General features: G+C 42.2%; 1 protein-coding gene across 1 annotated transcript; it reads left to right on the top strand.

The window, feature by feature from the left end:
* Window positions 1–5976: 5976 nt before the first annotated feature.
* Window positions 5977–25366, top strand: LOC142298934 (macrophage migration inhibitory factor-like). The gene is made up of 3 exons (XM_075341800.1): window positions 5977–6149; window positions 18325–18497; window positions 25193–25366. Exons 1-3 carry the CDS (start codon window positions 6042–6044, stop codon window positions 25269–25271), a joined length of 360 nt encoding a protein of 119 aa, XP_075197915.1. The 5' UTR covers window positions 5977–6041; the 3' UTR covers window positions 25272–25366.
* The last annotated feature ends 508 nt before the right edge of the window (window positions 25367–25874 follow it).

Below are 25874 nucleotides of genomic sequence, written 5' to 3' on the forward strand. Positions count from 1 at the left end.
ACCATATTCCTGCACCCAATCTACACCTCCTGGCAAAAACCCATTACTACTGCATCATATCGCATGTGGTAGTGATGCGGAGGGGGGTTGCCAGGAGGTGTACATTGGTACAGGAATATGGTGTAAAATTATCAGAACCAAACTTGCATCTCTTGGCCGAAAAATGCAAAAAAAACTTTTTTATTCTGCTAGGAGGGTCAAATTTGGTGCTGAAATCTGGTGCAGATGATTTCAGCACCAAATGTGCAGAAAATTGCGGCAAAAAGCCACGGCAAAAAAACCCGCCGCAAATCCCACGTAAAAGAAAGCGTAAAAAAGTGGGGTTTTTTTGCCACGAGGTATAGATTGGGTGCAGGAATATGGTGTCAAAATTTGGTCAACAAATCTGCATCTCTTGGCAAAAAAAACTGCAGTTTTCTGCCAGGAGATGTAGGTCTGTGAACTCAGTGACCTCACCTGAGGTCAGATTACCTGCGATCACAAGTGAAGGACTATGGAAACCTCCAGCTGTGATCGCAAATGACCTGAGTGACATCACCGCTCATTGCGCAGCTCATTCTATCTGCACTCACAACGGGCAGTCATGCTGCTTTATGGCCGCTCGCTGTGACCTAGATATAGTAAAGCTGGAATCGCCATGGGACTTAGTGTGGATTATGTTCGACCTCAGGGGTGTGTTGGGGTTAATACAGTGGTGAAAGAGGGTGTTTTTTTGTATTTTATTTCAAATAAAGGATTTTTTTGGTGTTTGTTTACTTCCACTTACAGATAAGTGATGCGGGTATCATAGACGCTGCCATTACTAATCTAGGGTTTAGTAGTAGCTGTGGACTGTTATTAACTCCGTATTACTCCAATTGCCACCGCATCAGGGCAATCGGAAAGAGCCGGTAAAGTGCCGGGCTTGTCACATCTAATGGATTCGACAACTCCGGGCGGCTGGAGGCTGATATTTTTAGGCTGGGTCTGGCTTTATCATGGCTGAGTATAAAGACGTAGCGGATGCCCCCGTGTTCCAGTCGCAGGCCTAGGTGTAAAAAGATCTTTGGGAAGGTCTCTGTACTGTCCCCTCATATATTTATACATTGTGATTAGTTCCCCCCTAAGCCTTCGTTTTTCCAAACTAAATAACCCCAAGTTTAATAACCTGTCTTGGTATTGCAGCCCACCCATTCCTCTAATAATCTTGGTGGCTCTTCTCTGCACCCTTTCCAGTTCAGCTATGTCTTTCTTATATATCGGTGACCAGAATTGTACACAGTATTCTAAGTGCGGTCGCACTAGTGACTTGTACAGAGGTAGAACTATATTTTTTTCATGAACACTTATACCTCTTTTAATACATCCCATTATTTTATTAGCCCTGGCAGCAGCTGCCTGACACTGTCCACTAAAGTGAAGTTTACCATCCACCCATACACCCAAGTCTTTTTCTGTGTCTGTGTTACCCAGTGTTCTACAATTAAGTACATAATCATAAATGTTATTTCCTCTACCCAAGTGCATGACCTTACATTTATCTACATTAAACTTCAATTGCCACTTCTCAGCCTAATCCTCCAATTTACATAAATCTCCCTGTAATATAAAATTATCCTCCTCTGTATTGATTACCCTGCAGAGTTTAGTATCATCTGCAAATATTGAAATTCTACTCCGCATGCCCCCAACAAGGTCATTTATAAATATGTTGAAAAGAAGCGGGCCCAATACTGACCCCTGTGGTACCCCACTATGAACTGAGACCCAGTCCGAGTACGTACCATTAATAACCACCCTTTGTTTCCTATCACTGAGCCAGTTTTTAACCCAGTTACACATATTTTCCCCTATCCCCATTATTCTCATTTTATGTACCAACCTTTTGTGTGGCACCGTATCAAAAGCTTTTGAAAAGTCCATATACACAACATCCACTGCATTTCCCTGGTCCAGGCTTGAACTTACCTCTTCATAGAAGCTGATCAAATTAGTTTGACAGGATCGATCCCTTATAAACCCATGTTGATACTCTGTCATAAGGTTATTTTTCTTGAGATACTCCAGTATAGCATCTCTCAAGAAACCCTCAAGGATTTTACCAACCGTAGAGGTTAAACTTACCGGCCTATAATTTCCCGGCTCAGTTTTTGTCCCCTTTTTGAATATTGGCACCACATTTGCTATGCGCCAGTCCTGCGGTACCGACCCTGTTATTAAGGAATCTGAGAAGATTAAAAATAATGGTCTATCTATCACAGAACTCAATTCCTGTAGTACTCTGGGGTGTATGCCATCCGGGCCCGGAGAGTTGTCAACCTTAGTGATTTCGAGGCGGCGGCGTACTTCCTGCTGGGTTAAGCAGGTAATATTCAAGGGTGAATTTATGGTATCACTGGTCATGTCATCTGCCATGGCATTTTCTTGTATAAAAACCGTAGAAAAAAAGTCATTCAGTAGGTTGGCTTTACCCTCATCCCCTTCCACCATTTCACCAAGACTATTTTTAAGGGGGCCAACACTATCGCTTTTCAGTTTTTTACTGTTTATGTAGTTAAAGAATATTTTAGGATTATTTTTACTTTCTCTCGCAATGAGTCTCTCTGTCTCAAACTTAGCTAACTTAATTTGCTTTTTACATATTTTATTTAATTTTCTATAATTATATAATGCCTCATCACTACCTACCCTCTTTAATTCTTTTAAGGCTTTCTGTTTTTCTTTTATTGCTTCCCTTACAGCTCTATTTAGCCATAGGGGTTTCCTCCTATTTCTAGCATGTTTGTTCCCATAGGGTATATTTTCTGCACAAGCCCTATTCAGGATGCTCATAAAAGTCTCCCATTTGCTTTCCTGAAGTTTAGTGTCCTTGTATTAGCAGCCCAGGAAGTAAATGCAAAGCTTGGGAGCAGCGTACAGCCATGCCGAAGCCTTGGTAAATACAGCGCACTTGCTCCCATTCCTCTATCCTTTCTACAACCATTTTTAATCTCCAGATTCTGGTCCCCATAGACTTATATGGGGGTGGATTCCAGACCAGATACAGATTTTTTAAAAAAGAGAGCAGGGACCCACCGGTCTCGTTTTTTTTGCGAGTCCACCCAGCTCTTGTCCCAAGGATGTAAATGCTAGTAGCATTGCAACGATATGGATGGTGGGTTAGCGACATCTTGTGGTGATTTTGCAGTATTACATCTCTTACATTGGATTGGTGACATCTTGTGGTGATTTTATAGTACTACACCTCCCACATTTCATTATACTATCTATCCAATTGTATGATGGGTCCTGGCTTCTTTTTAACCCAATCTGCTCTATTTTGTATCTTTTTTCACTCAGTATTTGTCACATCATGGTTTTTCAATAAACTTTATATATTTGCATTTATATGGGCATTTGATCATTTTCCTTTTTCTTTGTTCTTGTTGAGTCGTAAAGGGGAAGAGATGATAAACCAGCATGAATGCTATGTAGTACAATAAATACTAACAGCAGGAAAAATAGAAAGTCGGGGAACTTTTTGCGCTGCCAAACACTGTGACTTTCCATTGCCAGAAACCACATGACTGTCTGTCACCCGTAACAGATTATAGGCACAATGATGACACAGTATAGTGATAATAGATACTGAGATAATACACACTGCTGCTGCCTTATAAGACAGAGTGGTACTTACACATGACATCGTTTAATATGGATTTCAGCATGTATTTTGTTTCAAGATACCGATGAAAACCATGCTCAATTTTTTTAATGTGCAAACTGCAGCTGAAAATCTCACTGAAAGGCCACTCTCAGCTTTTCCCTTCTGAATAAGGGTACATGCGGATCTGGGGCATATCACACTGCAAATCTGCAGCAGAAACTGAAGAACCGGTTACAGCTTTCTTGGCAAACAACCTCACATTTTTCTGATACAAACTCCATATGACAGAACAAATACACCATGTGCAGAATTATTAGGCAAGTTGTATTTTAGAGGATTTTTTATTATTATTGATCAACAACTATGTTCTCAATCAACCCAAAAGACTCATAAATATCAAAGCTTAATATTTTTGGAAGTTGGAGTGTTTTTTTTAGATTTGGCTATCTTAGGAGGATATCTGTTTGTGCAGGTAACTATTACTGAGCAGAATTATTAGGCAACTTAAAAACCAAATATATTCCCATCTCACTTGTTTATTTTCACCAGGTAAACCAATATACCTGCACAAAATTTAGAAATAAACATTGCTGACATGCAAAAAGAAAACCCCCCAAAATTAGTGACCAATATAGCTACCTTTCTTTATGATGACACTCAACAGCCTACCATCCATAGATTCTGTCAGTTGCTTGATCTGTTTACGGTCAACATTGAATGCAGCAGCCACCACAGCCTCTCAGACAATGTTCCAAGAGGAGTACTGTTTTCCCTCCCTGTAGATCTCACATTTTATGAGGGACCACAGGTTCTCTATGGGTTTCAGATCAAATGAACAAGGGGGCCATGTCATTATTTTTTCATCTTTTAGACCTTTACTGGCCAGCCACGCTGTGGAGTAGTTGGATGAATGTGAGAAGCATGTTGGGCAAACACACGTAGACCGCACGTACCGGAGACACGTACTTACCACACACAACACGCAGGGAAAATACGTGTCTCGCGGCACGTGCGTGATTTCCATGTGAGTGTGGCAGAGGCCTTAAGATATTTCTTGGCCCAGTCTTGACGTTTTATCTTATGTTTCTTGTTCAAAGATGGTCGTTTTTCAGCCTTCCTTACCTTTGCCATGTCCCGGAGTATGACACACCTTGTGCTTTTTGATACTCCAGTAACATTGCAGCTCTGAAATATGGCCAAACAGGTGGCAAATGGCATTTTGGCAGCTTCACGCTTAATTTTCCTCAATTCACAGGCAGTTATTTTGCGCCTTTTTTGCCCAACACGCTTCTTGCGACTCTGTTGTCTATTTGCCATGAAACGCTTGATTGTTCGGTGATCACACTTCAAAAGTTTGGCAATTTCAAGACTACATCTCACAATTTTGGACTTTTCAGAGCCCATCAAATCTCTCTTCTGACCCATTTTGCCAAAGGAAAGGAAGTTGCCTAATAATTAAGCCCACCTTATATAGGTTGTTGATGTCATTACACCACACATATTCTCATTACAGAGATGCATATTACCTGATTTACTTAATTGGTAGTTGGCTCTCAAGCCTATACAGCTTGGAATAGGACAACATGTATAAAAAGTATGATGTGATCAAAATACTCATTTGCCTAATAATTCTGCACACAGTGTACTGTCTTGTTTAATATCTAGAAACACTAATCTCCATATAACCATTATGACTAGGGATGATAGAATACTTCGATTATTCGGCTTCACGAATATTTTCCGAATACCTCGCCACTATTTGACTATTCGATGCGCAATGTAAGTCTATGGGAAGCCCGAATAGTTCCGAATAGTTGTTATTTGGGTTTCCCATAGACTTACATTGTGCATCGAATATTCGCGAATAGCTGCGAGGTATTCGGAAAATATTTGCAAAGACGAATAATCGAAGTATTCAATCATCCCTAATTTTGACCATAATTGTGGTTACAGTGCTACCCCAAGGTCACATTACCGCAAGCACAAACTCCATATCAATACATGAAAAACAGGAGTAAAAATCATGTATTGTATGCCCATACCAAGTCCCTCCCTCTGTTGTATGTTTTTAAACACCCAATTTTATGTGTATTCACCAGAGCCCCTTTTCCCCCCCTTATTTTGATAAAAATATTTGCACATTGTACTCCCTTTCCTCCTGTTTTTCATTCTTGTTTCCTATCTATAGTATAAGAGGTCACAAGTATGTTTTTGAAGTTTCTGGTTCATATTGATACGGTGAAAACAGATTTAAGAGATATCATGTGAGTAAATAAGTAACAGTTGGGCGTGGTGACCAGGATGTTCTGTACATAAGAGCTGAACTTTACTGACAATTCTCTTCCAAGGCTGAGAGGAGCCACAGTATCTGCCTGGTATCTCCATCCCCAATAGTTCATTACCCTGGTCTATCATCATGCCTTTATTTACTCTGTATACTAATGTATCCCAGAGCGCGATACCAGAGACCCTCATGTCTGATCTGTGCCAGCTTCTTGAACAGGCTATGGATGTGCCAGTTAAGGTAAGAAGTGGGGTTAGAAAAAGATAGCAAAAACTATGAAGACTGTGACAAAAATACTCATATACATATTTAAGAGCTTATTTAAATTATTTTTGAAAATTAGGAATGTAGCAAAGTCGTCGACTGGATTGACTAGAATGCAAAAAGTGCTGTGCGGGAGGTCATTGTTTTCTTAACGTCGCACTTGCTTTAGGAGGAGCTGTTATCGCATGATTTTCTAAGAATTTTTTTAATGTGTTTACCATTAGTTGTGGAGAGAAATAGCACTTCAAGATGCGGATGGAAATAAATTACAATTCTAGGGTATTTTCCCCCACTGCGGATTTTGTTGCAGACACTTCTTTAAGTTCCAAGCATCTGAATGTGGTTGCTTCAGATGAATGGGAAAGATGCAAAACTTGGCACAACAAAATCTTCTGCAAACATGCAATATATTGGGCTGTTATAGGATGGCTTATCAATTTTAACCCCTTCACCCCCAGGCAATTTTCTGCTTTTCGTTTTTGTTTTTTCCTCCCCTTCGTCCAAGAGCCGTAATTTTTTTATTTTTCAGTCAATGAGGGCTTATTTTTGTACATTTGAACGACATCAGACATCAGTCAGTCATTCTGCCCCATATTGTACTGGAAAACAGGCCATTCCACCATTGTTTTTTGTTTTCTTTTCATACCATGTTCATTAGATAGTAAAACTGACCCGGCATTATCATTCCCCAGGTCAGTACCAGTTTGTGGATATCAAACATATACAGTTTTACTTTTAGCTCAGTGGTGAAAAAAAAAATCAAAAAGCTTGTAAAAAAAAAAACAAACAAAAAAAACTTTTGTCACCATTTTCCGAGACCCATAGCATTCTCATTTTTCCGAATCTGGGGCTCAGTGAGGGCTTATTTTTTGCGTGTTTAACTGACATTTTTATTTTACCATTCTGAGTGATCATACATATAGACCTCCTCTGATTCTCTGGCAATCTGTTACTTAAATATTCAAAGTTGTTTTGTTAGTGATGGAATATCTATTTGTAGCCAGTAAGATGTGACTGAAGATGACTTTTTCCACCCCGCCCAGCAATTTAATTATGTTAGTGTCCTTTAAGTTCCTGACATGTTACTTTAAAGAAAAAAAAAAAAGCATAGCATACTGTACTTAGTATTTACCATATGTTATCATATTTTTAAAATATATGCAAAAGTTATGCAAAAAATATGCACAGAGAGTGTGCACAAACATAAAAACATTTTTTATTACTTGTTTTTTTTAACTTTTATTTAAGAATGAAACAACTTATAATGGAACAATACAATTAATGCCCAGAAATTGTTCCATAAAATATATGTAAAGCGCTGTGGAATTAATAGCGCTTTATAAATGAATAAATATTATTATATTATATAAATATAATATAATAAATACAATATATACAATTAGTATATGTATAATAGATACAAATAAAACATACACACTATTATAGATTAGGTACTAATGGGGTATGGCCCTTACAAGGGCTGTACACGCAGATTGGGTGAGGGAAGTATTGCACCATTTACCCAATTACTTTGTAAACTTTTGAGGCCATCCTCTATATTTAAAAGCTGTATATTATATTAGATACTATGTTGTATACTAATATTTTCCATTGGGACATAGAGAATGATCTTTCTCTCATCCAGCACATGGCCGTAGCTTTCCTTGCCAGAAAAAGAAATCAATGGCTTATTGAAATGAGATCATTATTCATCATATTAAATTCTTACTAGAAATAGCTTGTCCCTATTGTCTAACAAAACTTCTACCACCTCTGATAAAATATTGACCACTATCCACCAGAATTTTTGAATGATGGCACAATCCTCTATAAGGTGCCAAAATTTGCTCAAGCAGTTGAGCAGTCGCTGCTATGGAGCCTGTCACTTGGAGGAGAGCCCAGTGCCAGAGCCGACAGCGCCCCCCCCCCCCCCCCGCTCCATTCGGCATCACACTTTCAACTCTAACAGCATCATTGATGCTGATACAGTTGAAATCAATTATGAGAGAGGAAGCACGCCACTGACTGAAGGCACAGATGCTTAAAATGGAGCAGAGGCAGACCGGGAAGAGGTGAATATTTATTTATTTATTTATTTTAAATCAGTGAGTACACGCTGGTCATAATATTATATGGATGAATACAGGCTGTGCATTATAGTATATGGAGGACTATGGCCTGTGCATTATACTATATTGTGGACTATGGGCTGTGGATTATACTATATGGAGGACTATGGGCTGCATATTACTATATGGAGGAATATGGCGTAAATTATACTATATGGAGGACTATAGGGGTGTATTGCATATGAAGGACTATGGAGGGTGCATTATACAATATGGGGAACTATCGAAGGTGCATTATATTATATGGAGGACTATGGGCTGTGAATTACACTATGTAGAGGACTATTTGAGGTGCATTATACTATATGGAGGACTATGGGGTGTTCATTATACTATATGGAGAACTATGGGGTGCATTATACTATATGGAGGACTATGGGGTGCATTTAAATATATGGAGGATTATGGGAGGTGCATTATATTATATGCATTATATTATATACATTATACTGTATGCATGCAATTATACAGTGTGAAGAATGATGTGGGGTCCATCATAATGTGTGAAGGGCTTTTGAGGGCTAGTGGGAACCTTTATACAGTGTGAAGTGGTTTGGAGGCCATTATACTTTAGATAGGTCCATTATGCTGCATGGAGAGCTGGGTGGGAGGTCACAGTTAGGGATTATACTGTGTTGGGGGTCACCATATTTTAGGGTAGTGGAGGGAGGTACAATAGGGTCATCATGATGTTCACGTGGAGAGCAGTATAAAGGAATTCACATTCATATAAAGTTTGTGAGGAACGTTTGTTGGCATCATTCCTTATGGGTGCACTGAAATGGCAATCTAGGGCCTTCAGTAGGAGAAGAATTACTTTTAAAAGCTGGAAAGTTGTTACATTTGCTATTATTTGACTCAGTCTAATATATATATACAGTGTGTATATATATATATATATATATATATATATGTATATATATATATTTTTTTTATATATATATATTATATATATATATATATATATATATATATATGAGCTGACTTACCCATTTTGTGTAATTTAGAAGAAATTAAATAACTCTGGTGTGTCATGTAGAGTTTAATCAATATATAATTTGCTGCTGGAGAACTGACATGGGGAATTCAAGAACATCCAATCAAAGATTATCTGTAAATGGAAGAATTGAGGAATGCCATTTTACTTTTTCCGGCAGTTGAGGCAAGGAGATTCTAGTATTTAGTAAGTGGGTGTAGATACTGCGATATGCACACTCCTGGCCACGTTCTGACCATGGAGGCTCACTGAATGCAGGTGTATGCAAGAGGATTCATAGGTCTGCAGTCATATAGGGTGACATGAGACTTATGGATTTAGACCACACAACTACTTTAACATCTATTGAGCAGAAATACACTGGAAAAGAAAATATGTGGTGGGAGGCAGTAGTCGTGGGCAAGGGATTGACTCAGGATGCCCTGGCACACTACATAAAATACTTAGTCCTGGCTGGGTGTATGGACTTGTGTTGAATCGGCTGGGAACCCATGGATGCCACATACTGCCACTGACATCATCTGGCCAGGATAGGAAGATTACTCATACTCACAATGAGACCAACAGCTCATTTTAAACAGCAACATTTTACAGTACAGTTCCTCCTCTGTTACAACCTTTTGCTCTAGATCGCAGGCACATATCTTCCTGCTCGTTACAGTTTTACAAGGCATGCTCAGACATAGATTTAATTCCAACTGCATTGTGTGAGATCTTACTCATCCTGGGACTTCCAACACAACCAAGCCCAGCATTACAGTATGTACAGACAGACTGGATACTCATCTTCCCTTCCAGCGGTCCCACGTCCAATCTTTTTAAGGGCCCATCATAACTGGAGTAAATCTCCCGGACGCGTAGGGGAAAACTGTTTGGGTAGTCTATTATGTTCACTGAATAGTTAGGATCAACTCGTTACATTGATGGTTAAAGGGCCTGGCCACTAGAGTTCTGTCCTCCATCTCCTACTGGTTGGGGTCACTCTGTTTGAGGATCGGTCTCTTGCTTCAACGAGAGACCCCATGTCTCAATCAGCACAATGTTCAAGCTATCTTCTCTCCAGACCCTTTTCCTTATCCTTTGTTGGCACAAACCTCCAACTGTATGTGACCTTCATGACTATAGGTCTGTCACTTTCACTCACTAGGTCTTCACTGACTACAACACAATGAACCATCACTTTCCCTTCCAACTGACCCATCCCATGCTGGGCTAGTCCAAACGCTTAAAGGTGGTGTCACACACAGCGACAACGACAACGACGTCGCTGCTACGTCACCATTTTCTGTGACGTTGCAGCGACGTCCCGTCGCTGTCGCTGTGTGTGACATCCAGCAACGACCTGGCCCCTGCTGTGAGGTCGCCGGTCGTTGCTGAATGTCCAGCTTCATTTTTTGGTCGTCACTCTCCCGCTGGGACACACACATCGCTGTGTGTGACAGCGAGACAGCGACGAAATGAAGCGAGCAGGGAGCAGGAGCCGGCGTCTGGCAGCTGCGGTAAGCTGTAACCAGCGTAAACATCAGGTAACCAAGGGAAGACCTTTCCCTGGTTACCCGATATTTACCTTCGTTACCAGCCTCCGCTCTTGCTGCCAGTGCCGGCTCCTGCTCTGTGCACATGTGGCTGCAGTACACATCGGGTAATTAACCCGATGTATACTGTAGCAAGGAGAGCAAGGAGCCAGCGCTAAGCAGTGCGCGCGGCTCCCTGCTCTCTGCACTGTGACATGTAGCTGCAGTACACATCGGGTTAATTAACCCGATGTGTACTGTACCTAGGAGAGCAAGGAGCCAGCGCTAAGCGCGGCTCCCTGCTCTCTGCACATGTAGCACAGCGACGTTATGATCGCTGCTGCGTCGCTGTGTTTGACAGCTAAGCAGCGATCATAACAGCGACTTACAAGGTCGCTGTTACGTCACAGAAAATGGTGACGTAACAGCGACGTCGTTGTCGCTGTCGCTTAGTGTGAACCCAGCTTAACTGTTACTGACTCTATAGTACAAAAACTTCCTACACAAGTGCTATGCAACACATTACCACATGCAATACTTAATATAAACTATACCTTACATTATACATTACTCCTTATCACAGGAATACATCACATTACATTACAATTCACATGACACAATATTCACAAAAGAAGCAGGATATTGTTCACATTACACTACGTAACAACACAATGCCGCGATTGGTGTCTTCAGGGGTAGGAAGGCAAACAAACCAGTCTACTCCCCTTACATATGCCATATAGTCTCTAAGCAACTGCTGGACATCAGAATGATTTTAAAACTTGGCCCACAGCCCAATCTGTATGAATGAGTGTGATTCCAAAATAGCTGTGTGTATGTCTTGAACATGGTAATCTATATATATATATAATTGCATTATTCTGTCTGTCTGTCTGTCTTGCTCCAAAATTGTGTCCTTACGGTGACACAAAGCGGATTGGCCGCTGGGCTCGCCATGGCCCCGCCCCCCCGCACCGATTGGCCGCTCGCCCAGGCTCTGCCCCCACATGGATTGGCCGGCCGCTCGCCCAGGCTCCGCCCCCCACTCGGATTGGCCTCTCGCCCCGGCACCCTGCACGTATTGGCAACTCGGCCACGCCCCGTCCCCCTCACGCAATGCACGCTCGCTCTGGCCCCGACCCCCGCACGCATTCCCCGAAGCGACACGGAGCCATGACTCCCAGGTGAGTACTGTACCCCCAGGAGCCCACATCAGTGTACGCCGCTAACCCAGCCGACACATACCCTTGCATTGCTGGGGTTGCCGCCGTATGCTGGTGTGGGCTCCCGTGCGAGCGGGGGACGGGATACGCTGGTAACCATGGTAGCATAGTTACCAGCGCATCAAGGTCCTGCAGCGGCGGAACATACACACACGCACACACATAACAACACACACACGCACATCAGATCACACTCACTCTCACACACACCTCACACACACATCACATCGCATCCACACACTCACAACATCCTGGGATATCGCTTGCTTCTCGGCGGCGATAGTGTGCAGTGAGCTTCCAGGACCTGCCGGAGGATCACATGGCCAGAAGCATGTGGTATCTCCGGATGTTGTGAGTGTGAGCGCGTATGTGCGATATCGTCAGTGAGTGTGTGAGTGTATGCGATCGGGTGTGTGTGTGTGAGTGTATGCGATCGGGTGTGTGTGTGTGAGTGTATGTGATCGGGTGTGTGAGTGTATGTGATCGGGTGTGTGTGTGTGAGTGTATGCGATCGGGTGTGTGTGTGTGAGTGTATGCGATCGGGTATGTGTGTGTGTGAGTGTATGCGATCGGGTGTGTGTGTGTGAGTGTATGCGATCGGGTGTGTGTGTGTGAGTGTATGCGATCGGGTGTGTGTGTGTGAGTGTATGCGATCGTGTGTGTGTGTGAGTGTATGCGATCGGGTGTGTGTGTGAGTGTATGCGATCGGGTGTGTGTGTGAGTGTATGCGATCGGGTGTGTGTGTGAGTGTATGCGATCGGGTGTGTGTGTGAGTGTATGCGATCGGGTGTGTGTGTGAGTGTATGCGATCGGGTGTGTGAGTGTCGGCAGAGGAGCACGGCATGCTGGAGGAGGCTGGGAGGAGAGAGCAGCTTGGGGGATACAGCACGATGGGGAGTGCGCAGCATGGGGGATGGAGCACGATGGGGAGTGCGCAGCATGGGGGATGGAGTACGTTTGGGATTGAGCAGCATGGGGGATGGAGCACGATGGGGAGTGCGCAGCATGGGGGATGGAGCACGTTTGGGAGTGCGCAGCATGGGGGATGGAGCACGATGGGGAGTGCGCAGCATGGGGGATGGAGCACGTTTGGGAGTGCGCAGCATGGGGGATGGAGCACGATGGGGAGTGCGCAGCATGGCGGATGGAGCACGATGGGGAATGCGCAGCATGGGGGATGGAGCACAATGGGGAGTGCGCAGCATGGGAGATGGAGCACGATGGGGAATGCGCAGCATAGGGGATGGATCACGATGGGGAGTGCGCACCATGGGGGATGGAGCACGATGGGAGGTGCACACCTCCCCCCAACACACACACACACACGCGCACTGCACAACACACCACACACACACACTGGGAACCACAAACACCGCCCTACACAGACACCCACACACACAGACAACGCTGCACACACACAACACCCAACACATAAACACCGCGGCATACATAAATATACGCACACAACACACACATTGCACAAAACATACCTCCCACCAAAACACACACACACCCCACACCCACACAAACCGCGCAACACACACACACAACGCTACAGACACACAGCGCTCCACAAACAACGCAACACACATACAACAACGCTCTCACCCCACGCCACACCCAGACAACACCCAGAACATGTACAGCGCCCTACACAAACACTTGGTAGCTACACACAACATCTATATATATATATATATATATATATATATAACAAAAATCATACATGAACTACACAATACGTAAATTCTAGAATACCCGATGCGTAGAATCAGGCCACCTTCTAGTCCTACAAGTTACTGTAAGTGTGTGTACACTGAAGTCTGCTGCTGCTGCATCTGCGCAAGTTCGGATCCATGACTAGTGAGCTACGTGACAAAGACCCTTTGAGTTATGGTGGGTCGGAAAACAGGAGGGGCTGGAGAGGAAATCCCAAATATGGACAAACATCACAGGCTTTCTGCATATCCTTTTAATATACCCAATGGCATACTTAGGAATTTTGCTAAAAGATTAACCCACTATTGTTCAATAAAAAGGATTGTAACAATAAAGCACGTGACGTGCACCTTCTTTTCACTGAGAAAGGAATTTATACCACCAATCTGTGTGGTCTGAATTTCTGGTGCCAGCAGTCAGTGAGTTTGGATTTGATATTCAGCAGACATTCACTAGAAGGAGATTTCCCAAAACTGTGGAATTTTCCTTAACATTATGACATATTTGTCTAAGTCTATATCATGTGAGTCAGAACTGTAGAAACTGTAAAATAAGTTCAAGCTATAAACCTGAGGTTGGATGAAGTAACAACCTAAGTAATTATGGTATAGAATCATTGTGTTCTATATGATTTATTCTACTGATTTTATTAACTAGACTATGCTTGAGATTTGGTACTCTGTTCCCTGCTAGCAACTTAATCCTCAGCCTCGGATGGATCCTGGAAAAATAGCTTTTTTTTCAGCCCAGCAATAAAATTATTTTTACTTAACGCTTCTAAATAGGGTTGTCATTATTTGTTGGATTAGGATGGACAGTCAAGCTTCAGATAGATTGTATTGGCTGCAGGCTGGAAAAAAATGTTGTTTCTAGGGATGAAACGAGCTAGAATATTCCTCATAATCTGGTTTAAGACACTTTTCAAACTTCCTGAGCAAAGAGAGGATCCAGGATTCTGAAGGATAAAAGAATACAAATGTATACTTGTGACATATACAAAAGGCAGTGGCGTGACTAGAGTTTGTTGGGCCCCGATGCAAAGTTCGGACCTGGGCTACCCTCCACGTACACCGACACTTGGGGTACGGGACAATGACACTGACACTCGGGGTACGGGATAATGACGCTGACACTTGGCTCTTACCCTCAGCACCCAGATTTCCCATGATCTGAAATCCCTCCATCAGCACCCAGCTTTTCCATGTTCTGATATCCATCTTGTCCTCGTCACCCAGCTTCTCCATGCTCTGCTATACATCTTTCCCTCAGCACCCAGCTTTCCCATATCAGAGCATTGGAAAGCTGGGTGCTGAGAGATGTATAGAAGAGCATGGGAAAGCTGGGTGCTGAGGGAAAGAGCACTTTTCCCTCAGCACAAAACGTTCCCATCCCCTGCTTGTATTTTTGTCCCCCTTGTGTATAGTTCTCCAAATACAATAATAGCCTTCCATATAGTATAATGGGTCCCACATAACCCTTCATATATTAGAATGCAGCTACATAGTCCTCCATCATGTATTATATTGCATTTCCCATAAATCTCCATGTATTATAATTAACCCAACAGTCCTCAATATATTATACTGCGCCCCATAGTCCTCCATATATTATAATTCACCTCATAGTCCTCCATGTATAAGTAGCCCTCATAGCCCTCTAATTATTATAATGAATTCACCATAGCTCTCCATGTATTATAATTCACCCCATAGTTCTCCATATATTATAATTCACTCCATCGTTCTCCATATATTAGAATGCACCCCATAGTACTTCATATATTATACTGCACCACATAGTCGTCCATGTTTTATAATGCACCCCCATAATCCATGTATAAGGTAGCCTCCATAGTCCTCCATATATTATAACGCCTGCACCCCGCTGATGAAGCTTTGGGACACGCGCGTCCGGGTTGAAGGATACTCACCTGCCCACCTCTGAACCACCACTGTTTGACTCTCTGTTTTGACACCATGGGTAAGTCCAAATATTGTTGTTTATAATGCGATTGTGCAACCACATGGTGTTCCCTTTTTGCACTGGCTGGGTATATATTTTTTTTGAGATGTTGATGGGCCGATTTGGGTGGTTTATTGGTGGGTAGGTGTGTTTAGAATCCACCTTACCTCATACTTATAATTACATCATATGGAAAATGAATTTTATCTTTTTTGATGTTGAATAAAATGTAATGTTTTACAAACCTGAATGAGTCTCCTATACGTGTTTTTACACGAATTTTATAGTTTATCTTGGAGTATATTCTAGACATCTGTCTATTGGGGATTGTGACTTAATCCACTAGGATGAAAATACAATATGGTTTCTTCCCGTTTGTCTGTGCTATATTTTTTAGTTATATATTATAACGTAGCCCCCATATATGTATTATAATGCAGCCCCATAAAACCTTCATATTTTGTTATGCAGCTCCATACTCCTCCATGTATAATACACCCATATAGTCCATGTATAAGGTGTCCATCATGTTGTATAATGCAGCCCCATAGGCCTCCATGTATAAGGCAGGCAGCCCCCCATGCTCCATGTATAAGGCAGGCAGCCCCCCATGCTCCATGTATAATGCAGCCAGCCCCCCATGCTCCATGTATAATGCAGGCAGCCCCCCATGCTCCATGTATAATGCAGCCAGCGCCCTATGCTCCACGTATAATGCAGGCAGCCCCCCAATGCTCCATGTATAATGCAGCCCCTCATGCTTCCTGTATTATGCAGGCAGCCCCCCATGCTCCATGTATAATGCAGCCCCCCATGGCCTCTGGCCACCATGTACACACTGATTTAAAAAAAACCCAAAAACAACAAGTTCTTACCTTTCTCCTCGTTCCAGCGCTGCTCCGTCCTCACCTCTCCTTGCTCCCCTGCTGCTGCGGTTGGTGTCCTACGCCCTGTGCTTTCAGCACAGCAGTCGCACAGGAGTGACGTCACCACACAGGCACGGGGGGGAGTTGTTGCTGTGCGCGATGACGGGGGAGGGGGGCCCGATGCCGCCGCTGACACCGGGCAGGGGGGCTCGGTGTCAGCGGCGGAATCGAGTCATATAGCGGCCAAATGGTCTGCGCCAGTTCAGTGCAGCTCCTCTCACAGAAAAGAGCTGGCTGCTGATCTGCCGGGCGGCCACAGGCCCCTAAGCTGCCAGGCCTGGTCGCAGTTGAGACCTCTGCGACCGCAGTAGTTACGCCCCTGACGAAAGGCTGGATATATTTTTTTACATGTTTGCAAGCCATAGATTTTTATTAACGGACAATGCTCTACATGTAAGTTTTTCAAAGCACACAAAACTGTAGAGGTCAAAACTTTTTATGACCTTCAAAAAAAAATTTTAAATGGAAGATATTATTATTATTATTATTATTATTATTATTATTATTACGGCACATAAAAGAATACTCTTTACATATTCTGGCTCCAATGAAACACAAACCCAACATATTTATGACATCTTATATGATAACACTTTTTAGGTTAGTGATGAGCATGGTAAATAAAAACAAAACATGATTTCCGTTTTTTTTTTTTGCATGCACCCTCAACATTAAAATAAGAAAAACATAAATAATATTTGCATATCCCAAAGATCATATTGTACTACCATATTTTCCGGCGTATAAGACAACTTTTTAACAGTCGGGGGTCGTCTTATATGCCGGGTCTCGTCTTATAGGGTGTATAATCACCGTCATAGCAAACAGGCTCACAGGACATGCTAGGGGGTGTCACGGCGGCCGCATTGATCTGCGGGCTGCGATGGTGTCTCAGCGGCATGTGTATTGATCGGTGGGCGGATCGGTTACGAGGGTGTCTCGGCGGCGGGTGTATTAAGCTGATGGCTGGCTCAATTGAATCTCCTGTGGTTAATGTGATGAACTTCAAGAAAATGGCCGTGGAGGCGGCGCGTACGCAGATTGATGCAGTTGACTTCAAGGAAATGACCATGGAGTCCTAGCTGCGCACACAAGATGCGGTGGATAAGCGGCAGGTGCACTGAGCTGACTGCTGGCTCCATTGAATTGCCCACGGTTGATGAGATGGACTTCAAGAAATTGGCCACGGAGTCCGCACGTGCACACCTCTGCAAAGTGCCCGCCCGCACATCACTGATGCCCACCGCGACACCCCCAAGCGCGTCCTGTGAACCTGCCTCCTAAGACCCCACTCCACCACCGTCGCCCTGGTAAGCCATATCTGGGGGATTCAATGGTGCCTGCCACGATACCCTCGAGCACTACTTGTGACACTACCTCCTTTGACCCCCCTCCTCCACTGTCACCCTGGTAAGCCATACCCGGGAGATTCAATTGCGCCCGCCGCTACACCCCTGAATCGCATTATCACCTTCCTTTGTTGGAAGAGGGCTAGTCTTCTACGGCGAATATATCCCAAACTCCATATTTTCACTGGAAAAGTTGGGGGTCATCTTATATGCCAAGGCGTCTTATACGCCGGAAAATACAGTACTTTTCCATACTCCGTACTTTTCCATACACCGTGGCTGCGTGGCCAACTTTAGTTGCATAGTGCTATTATATTGTTTGTGTCTTCTAGTTCTTTGCAGTGACCATTCACGCAGATCAACAAATGACTTTTGGTGGAACGAAAGATCCCTGTGGCCTGTGCAGTCTGCAAAGCATTGGAAAGACGGGAGGTCCACGTAATGAAAAATATTCCAAGATACTGTGCGAGTTTCTGAACAAACAGCTGCAAATATCTCCTGAAAGGCAAGTCTTTTGCATACATGAACAATGTCTTATTTATTGATATATTCACTGAAAGGTGGATCCCATCGGAATGGACATAGTTTAGACCTCTTACAGAACATAAGAATTGGAGCCTACAGAAATCTACTGGGTTCTGCCAAATGTTCCCCAAATTAAAAAGAATGTTTTCTGTGTATAATGTCGTCTTTCATCAGAAACTCCTAATACTACTCTTAAGAATTTGGAGGGATATTAGTCTATTCTTAAAACCCACTAAAGAATAAGTGTCATATTTAAAGTCATAACATAAGTTTCTCTACAAAATTCAGAAACCTTCTCAAAATTTGTCCTATTATCTTGAGATGGCGACACAGCAAAGTTGACTAATGCATTATTGTGATACCTTTATATTATTATTGGGCTGTTATACTTTAATTGTCATTAATATAGGCACATTATCCTTTTTAATTCTGCAATAAAACCTAAAACAATTGCTTAATGTCACATCTATACAGACAAATATTGGTTGATGTTCAGATGCCACTTCTCTTCTATAGTATCATGTGAGTGGGGTACTCGGCACAATAGTACAGCTGAAATACCAGGCAATCCCAATGCAGAATCAGTTTGGCAAGGAATAAATGGCATGAACTGGCAAAAAGCTTGAGTTTTTCCACTGACTAATATTTATCAGCATAACCCACCTAGTGCACAAATAATATGACACACGTAGGAATGAATATGGTTTCAGCACTCACTACTGACGCAATTAGGGTTATTCAGACCCACAGGACCAAAATCTACCACTGGGAAAATAAATTCAGCTTCTTTCTTCAGTAGTACTTTCTGGCAGATTTATTAAGACTGGTGTTGTGCACGCCAGTATTAATGAAAGGCTCATTGTAATACAATGCATCAAATTCATTAAGCACAGTGTACACTCCCTGTCGCTTATCCATGTTATGTAAATAAAAGCTTATAACCTAACTTTAAATTCATCCATTGGTTTTATAAATTACTCTTCTGAAAGCTGAAACCCTCCCAAATTTGGTTTAGGTTATGAAAATAAAGTTACTGCAAAGCTGAAATATTGATCATTAATGAACGCAGAAAGGTCAGATTTTGGCAAGACAAAAGTTTTGTCGCCCACAGAAAATAATGTGAAATTCAAACAAATAATTTACTTCTAATACAAAGATATATTGCATAACATTGGTGAATGAAGTTGTGGTGCTATTAGAGCCATATTTAATATTTTGTGGAACTTCCATGAGCTTAAAGGACTGCATCCATGCGTTTCAACAATGATTTACAGTCATATGCAAAAGTTTGGGCACCCCTATTAATGTTAATCTTTTTTCTTTATAACAATTTGGGTTTTTGCAACAGCTATTTCAGTTTCATATATCTAATAACTGATGGACTGAGTAATATTTCTGGATTGAAATGAGGTTTATTGTACTAACAGAAAATGTGCAATCCGCATTTAAACAAAATTTGACCGGTGCAAAAGTATGGGCACCTCAACATAAAAGTGACATTAATATTTTGTAGATCCTCCTTTTGCAAAAATAACAGCCTCTAGTCGCTTCCTGTAGCTTTTAATGAGTTCCTGGATCCTGGATGAAGGTATATTTGACCATTCCTGTTTACAAAACAATTCCAGTTCAGTTAAGTTTGATGGTCGCCGAGCATGGACAGCACGCTTCAAATCATTCCACAGATGTTCAATGATAGTCAGGTCTGGGGACTGGGATGGCCATTCCAGAACATTGTAATTGTTCCTCTGCATGAATGCCTGAGTAGATTTGGAGCGGTGTTTTGGATCACAGTCTTGCTGAAATATCCATCCCCTGCGTAACTTCAACTTTGTCACTTATTCTTGCACATTATTGTCAAGAATCTGCTGATACTGAGTTGAATCCATGCGACCCTCAACTTTAACAAGATTCCCGGTGCCGGCATTGGCCACACAGCCCCAAAGCATGATGGAACCTCCACCAAATTTTACTGTGGGTAGCAAGTGCTTTTCTTGGAATGCCGTGCTTTTTTGCCTCCATGCATAACGCCTTTTCGTATGACCAAACAACTCAATCTTTGTTTCATCAGACCACAGGACCTTCTTCCAAAATGTAACTGGCTTGTCCAAATGTGCTTTTGCATACCTCAGGTGACTCTGTTTGTGGCGTGCTTGCAGATACGGCTTTTTTCGCATCACTCTCCCATACAGCTTCTCCTTGTGCAATGTGCGCTGTATTGTTGACCGATGCACATTGACACCATCTGCAGCAAGATGATGCTGCAGGTCTTTGGAGGTGGTCTGTGGATTGTCCTTGACTGTTCTCACCATTCTCCTTCTCTGCCTTTCTGATATTTTTCTTGGCCTGTCACTTCTGGGCTGAACAAGAACTGTACCTGTGTTCTTCCATTTCCTTACTATGTTCCTTACAGTGGAAACTGACAGTTTAAATCTCTGAGACAATTTTTTGTATCCTTCCCCTGAACAACTATGTTGAATAATCTTTGTTTTTAGATCATTTGAGAGTTGTTTTGAGTAGCTCATGATGCCACTCTTCATAGGAGATTCAAATAGGAGAACAACTTGCAAGTGGCCACCTTAAATACCTTTTCTCATGATTGGATACACCTACCGATGAAGTTCAAAGCTCAATGAGGTTACAAAACCAATTTAGTGCTTTAGTAAGTCAGTAACATGTAGTTAGGAGTGTTTAAATCAAGAAATTGATAAGGGTGCCCATACTTTTGCATAAGTCAAATTTTGTTTAAATGCGGATTGCACATTTTCTGTTAGTACAATAAACCTCATTTCAATCCAGAAATATTACTCAGTCCATCAGTTATTAGATATGTGAAACTGAAATAGCTTTTGCAAAAACCCAAATTGTTATAAAGAAAAAAGGTTAACATTAATAGGGGTGCCCAAACTTTTTCATATGACTGTATACAATTTATTGATGACGTCATCAGGAATAGCAAATAATGCAGTCTTACATGCCTCCCAGAGTTCAACTAGATTTTTTGGTTTTGTCTTCTAAGCTTCCTCTTTCATCCTACCCCAAACATGCGCAATGATGTTCATGTCTGGTGACTGGGCTGGCCAGTCCTTGAGCACCTTGATCTTCTTTGCCAGGAGGAACTTTGTTGTAGAGATGGATGGATGAGATGGAGCACCATCCTACTGCAGAATTTTACCCCTTTTATGATTGGGAATGTAAAAGGTAGATAATACTTCTTGATATTTTAGGCTATTGATATTGCCTTCCACCTTGCAAATGTTTCGCACACCCCCATACTGAATGTAACCCCAGACCATGATCTTTCCACCACCAAACTTAACTGTTTTCTGGGTGCATTTTGGATCCATACAAGCTCCAGTAGGTCTCCTGCAGTATTTGCGGCGGCTGTGGTGTAATTCAACTGAAGATTCATCAGGGAAATCCACCTTCTGTCACTTTTCCAGCGTCCATCTGTTTAGCAGGCTGTGGGACTTGGCAAATGCCACACGGTTTTTTATTTGCCTTTTGTTTAGTGCTGGCTTCTGGGCACTGATTCAACCATGGAGGACATTTCGAGAAAGAATCCTACAAACTGTTCTAGTTGACATAGGGACTTGAGGTGACCAGGCCTGTTGGAGCTCTGCTGCAGTGTAAGAGGGGATGGCTTTGGATTTTCTAACCAACAAACGTTCCTCCTGAGCAGTTGTCTTGCGGGGTCTGCCAGACCTGGGCTTGTCAAAAACATCTCCAGTCTCTTCAAATCTTTTTTTAATTGTTTGTACTTGACGCTGAGACACCTTAAAAGGTGCCAGACACCTCTGCAGTGGATCTGTTCTTCAGCCTCTTGATAATCAAGGCTTTGGTCACAGGGTGGATTTTTGGCATGTTGTCAGAGGTCAAGTTGCAGTTCAAGTGAAGGTCTGGAGTGCTGGGTTTATTTTTATACACACCCACTAATTAAGCGATCATTTAGTGAGCACAGGTGAGGATGGAAACTAAGATTGGGTGCATTATATGACAAGGCGACAAAACGTTTGTCTTGCCAAAATCTGACCTTTCTATGTTCATTAAATGATCAACATTTCAGCTTTGCAGCAACTTTATTTTCATAACCTAAACCAAATTTGGGAGGGTTTCAGCTTTCAAAAGAGTAATTTATAAAACCAATGGATGAATTTAAAGTCAGGTTATAAGCTTTTATTTACATAACAGGGATAAGCAACAGAACTTCTGTCAGGGAGTGTATGCCAATTAATTAATTTGGTGCATCTCCTAAGAGCGTCTTGCCAGAATTTTTCCTCCATTAGGTCTGGTGTAAGAAACTATTGCACTTTTGCTGAAAATTGAATGGCGGGCATAACCACACCTTGTTCCGCCTCGACTCTTCTCCATTTCAGCATATTTTGGCAGAGCTCTTTTAAACTGGCATGAAAACACCAAAATTTGCAAACATTTTACCCATTTTAGTTTTCTGGCATAAAAGCTTTGATTAATTGAGGCCTATTATCATGGGTGTGACAGACAGTCCTGTGGTGTCCGGCTATAGAAGGTCACAGTGTTTCGCTGCGCAAACTGCTCCCTGACCTTCTATTTTTTCTGCTTGGTTTTCATCCCTTTCCCTTTAGGACCCTGCGGCGTTTCTCAGTCTCTCAGCTGCTTCTCATCAACACTTGCCTTGTGACTTTATATACCTTTACTTCCTATTACTCTGTGCTAGTGATTGTTCTAAATTCCTACAGATCCTGATTGCAAGTAGTCGGTTTGCAATCATCTGAAATACTTTATTGCATTTTGCAGTCCCTCTCCTGGCATCTACTTTGAGATAAACTGTTTATTATTTTTCCTTGTTTGTTAGTCCTGTGTGTTCTGTAGTGCCTAGTGGGGTTGATGAAGAGCTTAACCCATCCGCTCCCTACCTAGGGCCCAGATCAGGCTCAGCCTAGGGCCTGGTATCCAGCTCGGAACATAGGTGCGGAACCTATCTAGGGTGATAAGGGAACCCAGGTCTCCCCCTTTCCCTAGACACACAAAATTTTGATGATTTTGATAAGTATGTCTCATTGTTATTGATGACTCACAGGAATGTCTCATATGGTAAGGCTTGTTTAAAATGATAAAGGGTTGTAATCAGCTTATGATAGTATCTCCTCAATAGATTTAAAGTCTGTTAAAAAAATGGATACTGGGCAGGTAATACTTAAAAATAACAAAATTAGCATTACTTACATGTTGAAGCCCCTGACTCCCCAGCACAATACTTCCAGGAACTGACAGGTTAAATTGGTGACATATACAATTTGACATTGCTGCAACATTACTGGTCTCAGTGATGACTTGTTGTATGTCAGTGTTCAGTCCTGTAAATAAAAACTTAGAGAAGTTGCACTTTAGCTGCAGTTGCTTTAAAAGGTAATAATACTTATTTTGTTATTTTTTAGCATTATTGACCCGCTAGTGATGGGCGGACCCAGACTGTAAAAGTCCGGATCCACATGGCTTCAAAAGTATCCGGGTGCCGGACCCAGTCCCGGAATTCTCAGTGAAGTCCGGCTAATGATCTGGGTCCGGCACTCGGATAATACAAAAAATAAAGAAAAAAATAATAAATCAAGCGGCGCTTCATACTTACCGAGCCTCCAGCACAGCTGTAACTGCTTTCCGGGGCCACTCATTAGGCTCATGAATATGCTCTGCTTTGACCGCCCATTGGTGTCTGTAATTGGTTGCACTCAGACACGCACCCACCCTGATTGGCAGCGTGTCTGATGCTTCCAATCACACACCTGGTCTGCGAGTCTTTATCATACAGTAAAAAATAAATAAATGAAAAAATTGGCGTAGGTTCCCCCCATATTATGATACCAGCACAGATAAAGTTAACGGCTACAGTCTGCAGTCTCCAATCTTAGCTGTGTAACAAAATCAGAGGAACCACATGTGGGTTTTTAATTGTTTTTTTAATTATTTAAATAAATAATTACAAAAGCAAAGTGCAGTTCCCCTCCTTCCCCCCGAATTTTGATACCCATCTATGATAAAGCCCAACAGCTGGGGGCTGATATTCTCCGGTTGGGGAGACCCTTGGTTATTGGAGCCCCCCAGCGTAAAAATAGCAGCTTGCAGCTGCCCAGGATTGCCACAACCATTAGATGCGACAATCCCAGCACTTTACCCGGCTCTTCCCAATTGCCCACGATAGACACACGTAGCATCTGTGATTGGAAACAGTCATCTGTCATGCCTGACTGCTGGTGGGCAGGGAAAGCAGTGCATTTGCATGAGCCTAATGAGCGGCCCTGAAAGTGAATGAGCGGTTTTGGACGCAGTTACCGCCACATGAGAGCCTCGGTAAGTATAATGCGCCTCCTCCTATCCCCCTATCCCTTCTACCACCATTTTTAATCACCAGATTCTTGTTCCCATAGACTTATGTGGGGACTGGCATCCAGCGAGATATCTGGGATCAATTTTGGGCCGGCACCGGATTTTTTAATAAATCCGGTTAGGTCCGCCGGTCCGGTTATCTGCAAGTCCACCTATCACTACCTACCGCCCATTTTATTAAACTGATATCCATTTATATAAATCATCCATATGTCTAAACACTATAGTGCTTTACCTTACCCAATTTTCTAGTAATATTTTCACCTATACATGTGTAGCTTCTCTCTTATACAACATTTCAATTGTCTCTTTCAGGATTTACATCTCTTTTCATGACATAAACGGGGCCAATGTTGGTTGGAACGGTACCACTTATGCTGGAGTTGCTCTTTAACGTCCTGGAATAATTGAATCTGCACCTACAATGTCTTTTACTTCCACCTATGATTACATTTACCATCAAATAAACTGGAATTTATTGGACATTCATTTCTGTTATGTATACATTACAGATTATAGATTACAGCTTTAGATTATAGATTACAGGTTTTAGATGATATATTACAGCATTTAGGCTTCAATCCCTTCTTTTCTCTTATGAAGTTAGGAGACTTTATTCAGTAATTCTTTGCCTTACTAGACAGTTTTGAAAAATGTTGAAAAATTAAGGTTAGCTAATAAGAGTCAGAAATTATTTATTAAATGGAACTTCATATCCTAATTCTGGGAAAATTGTTATAGAGCTCGAGAAAATGAGCAGATTAATATACCTTATGTGTTTTATAAATTATTTTTTATTTTTTTTATTGCACATTTTTCCATTTTTATGCAGGATGCTGCCAGGCCCTTTAGTGTTGGTTGGGTGAATTGAGGTGTCTGTACTATGGGGAGCAGTCAGATATTGCTGCACAGCCCACCTGATCTATTAGTATGGGCATGATCAATAGCTTGTAAGCCAGACACTGTGCAGCACACGAACCTGTGTAACTGGCACCCT

The sequence above is a fragment of the Anomaloglossus baeobatrachus genome, chromosome 1, assembly GCF_048569485.1.
Source record: "Anomaloglossus baeobatrachus isolate aAnoBae1 chromosome 1, aAnoBae1.hap1, whole genome shotgun sequence".
In the NCBI taxonomy this organism is placed as follows: domain Eukaryota; kingdom Metazoa; phylum Chordata; class Amphibia; order Anura; family Aromobatidae; genus Anomaloglossus; species Anomaloglossus baeobatrachus.

Excerpts from the sequence above, each read along its gene's own strand:
- LOC142298934 (XM_075341800.1), top strand. The coding sequence starts at position 6,042 with ATGCCTTTATTTACTCTGTATACTAATGTATCCCAGAGCGCGATACCA. Across the intron at positions 6,150-18,324 it reads CTATGGATGTGCCAGTTAAG|TTCTTTGCAGTGACCATTCA; the intron begins GTAAGAAGTGGG and ends TGTGTCTTCTAG. Across the intron at positions 18,498-25,192 it reads CTGCAAATATCTCCTGAAAG|GATTTACATCTCTTTTCATG; the intron begins GCAAGTCTTTTG and ends TGTCTCTTTCAG.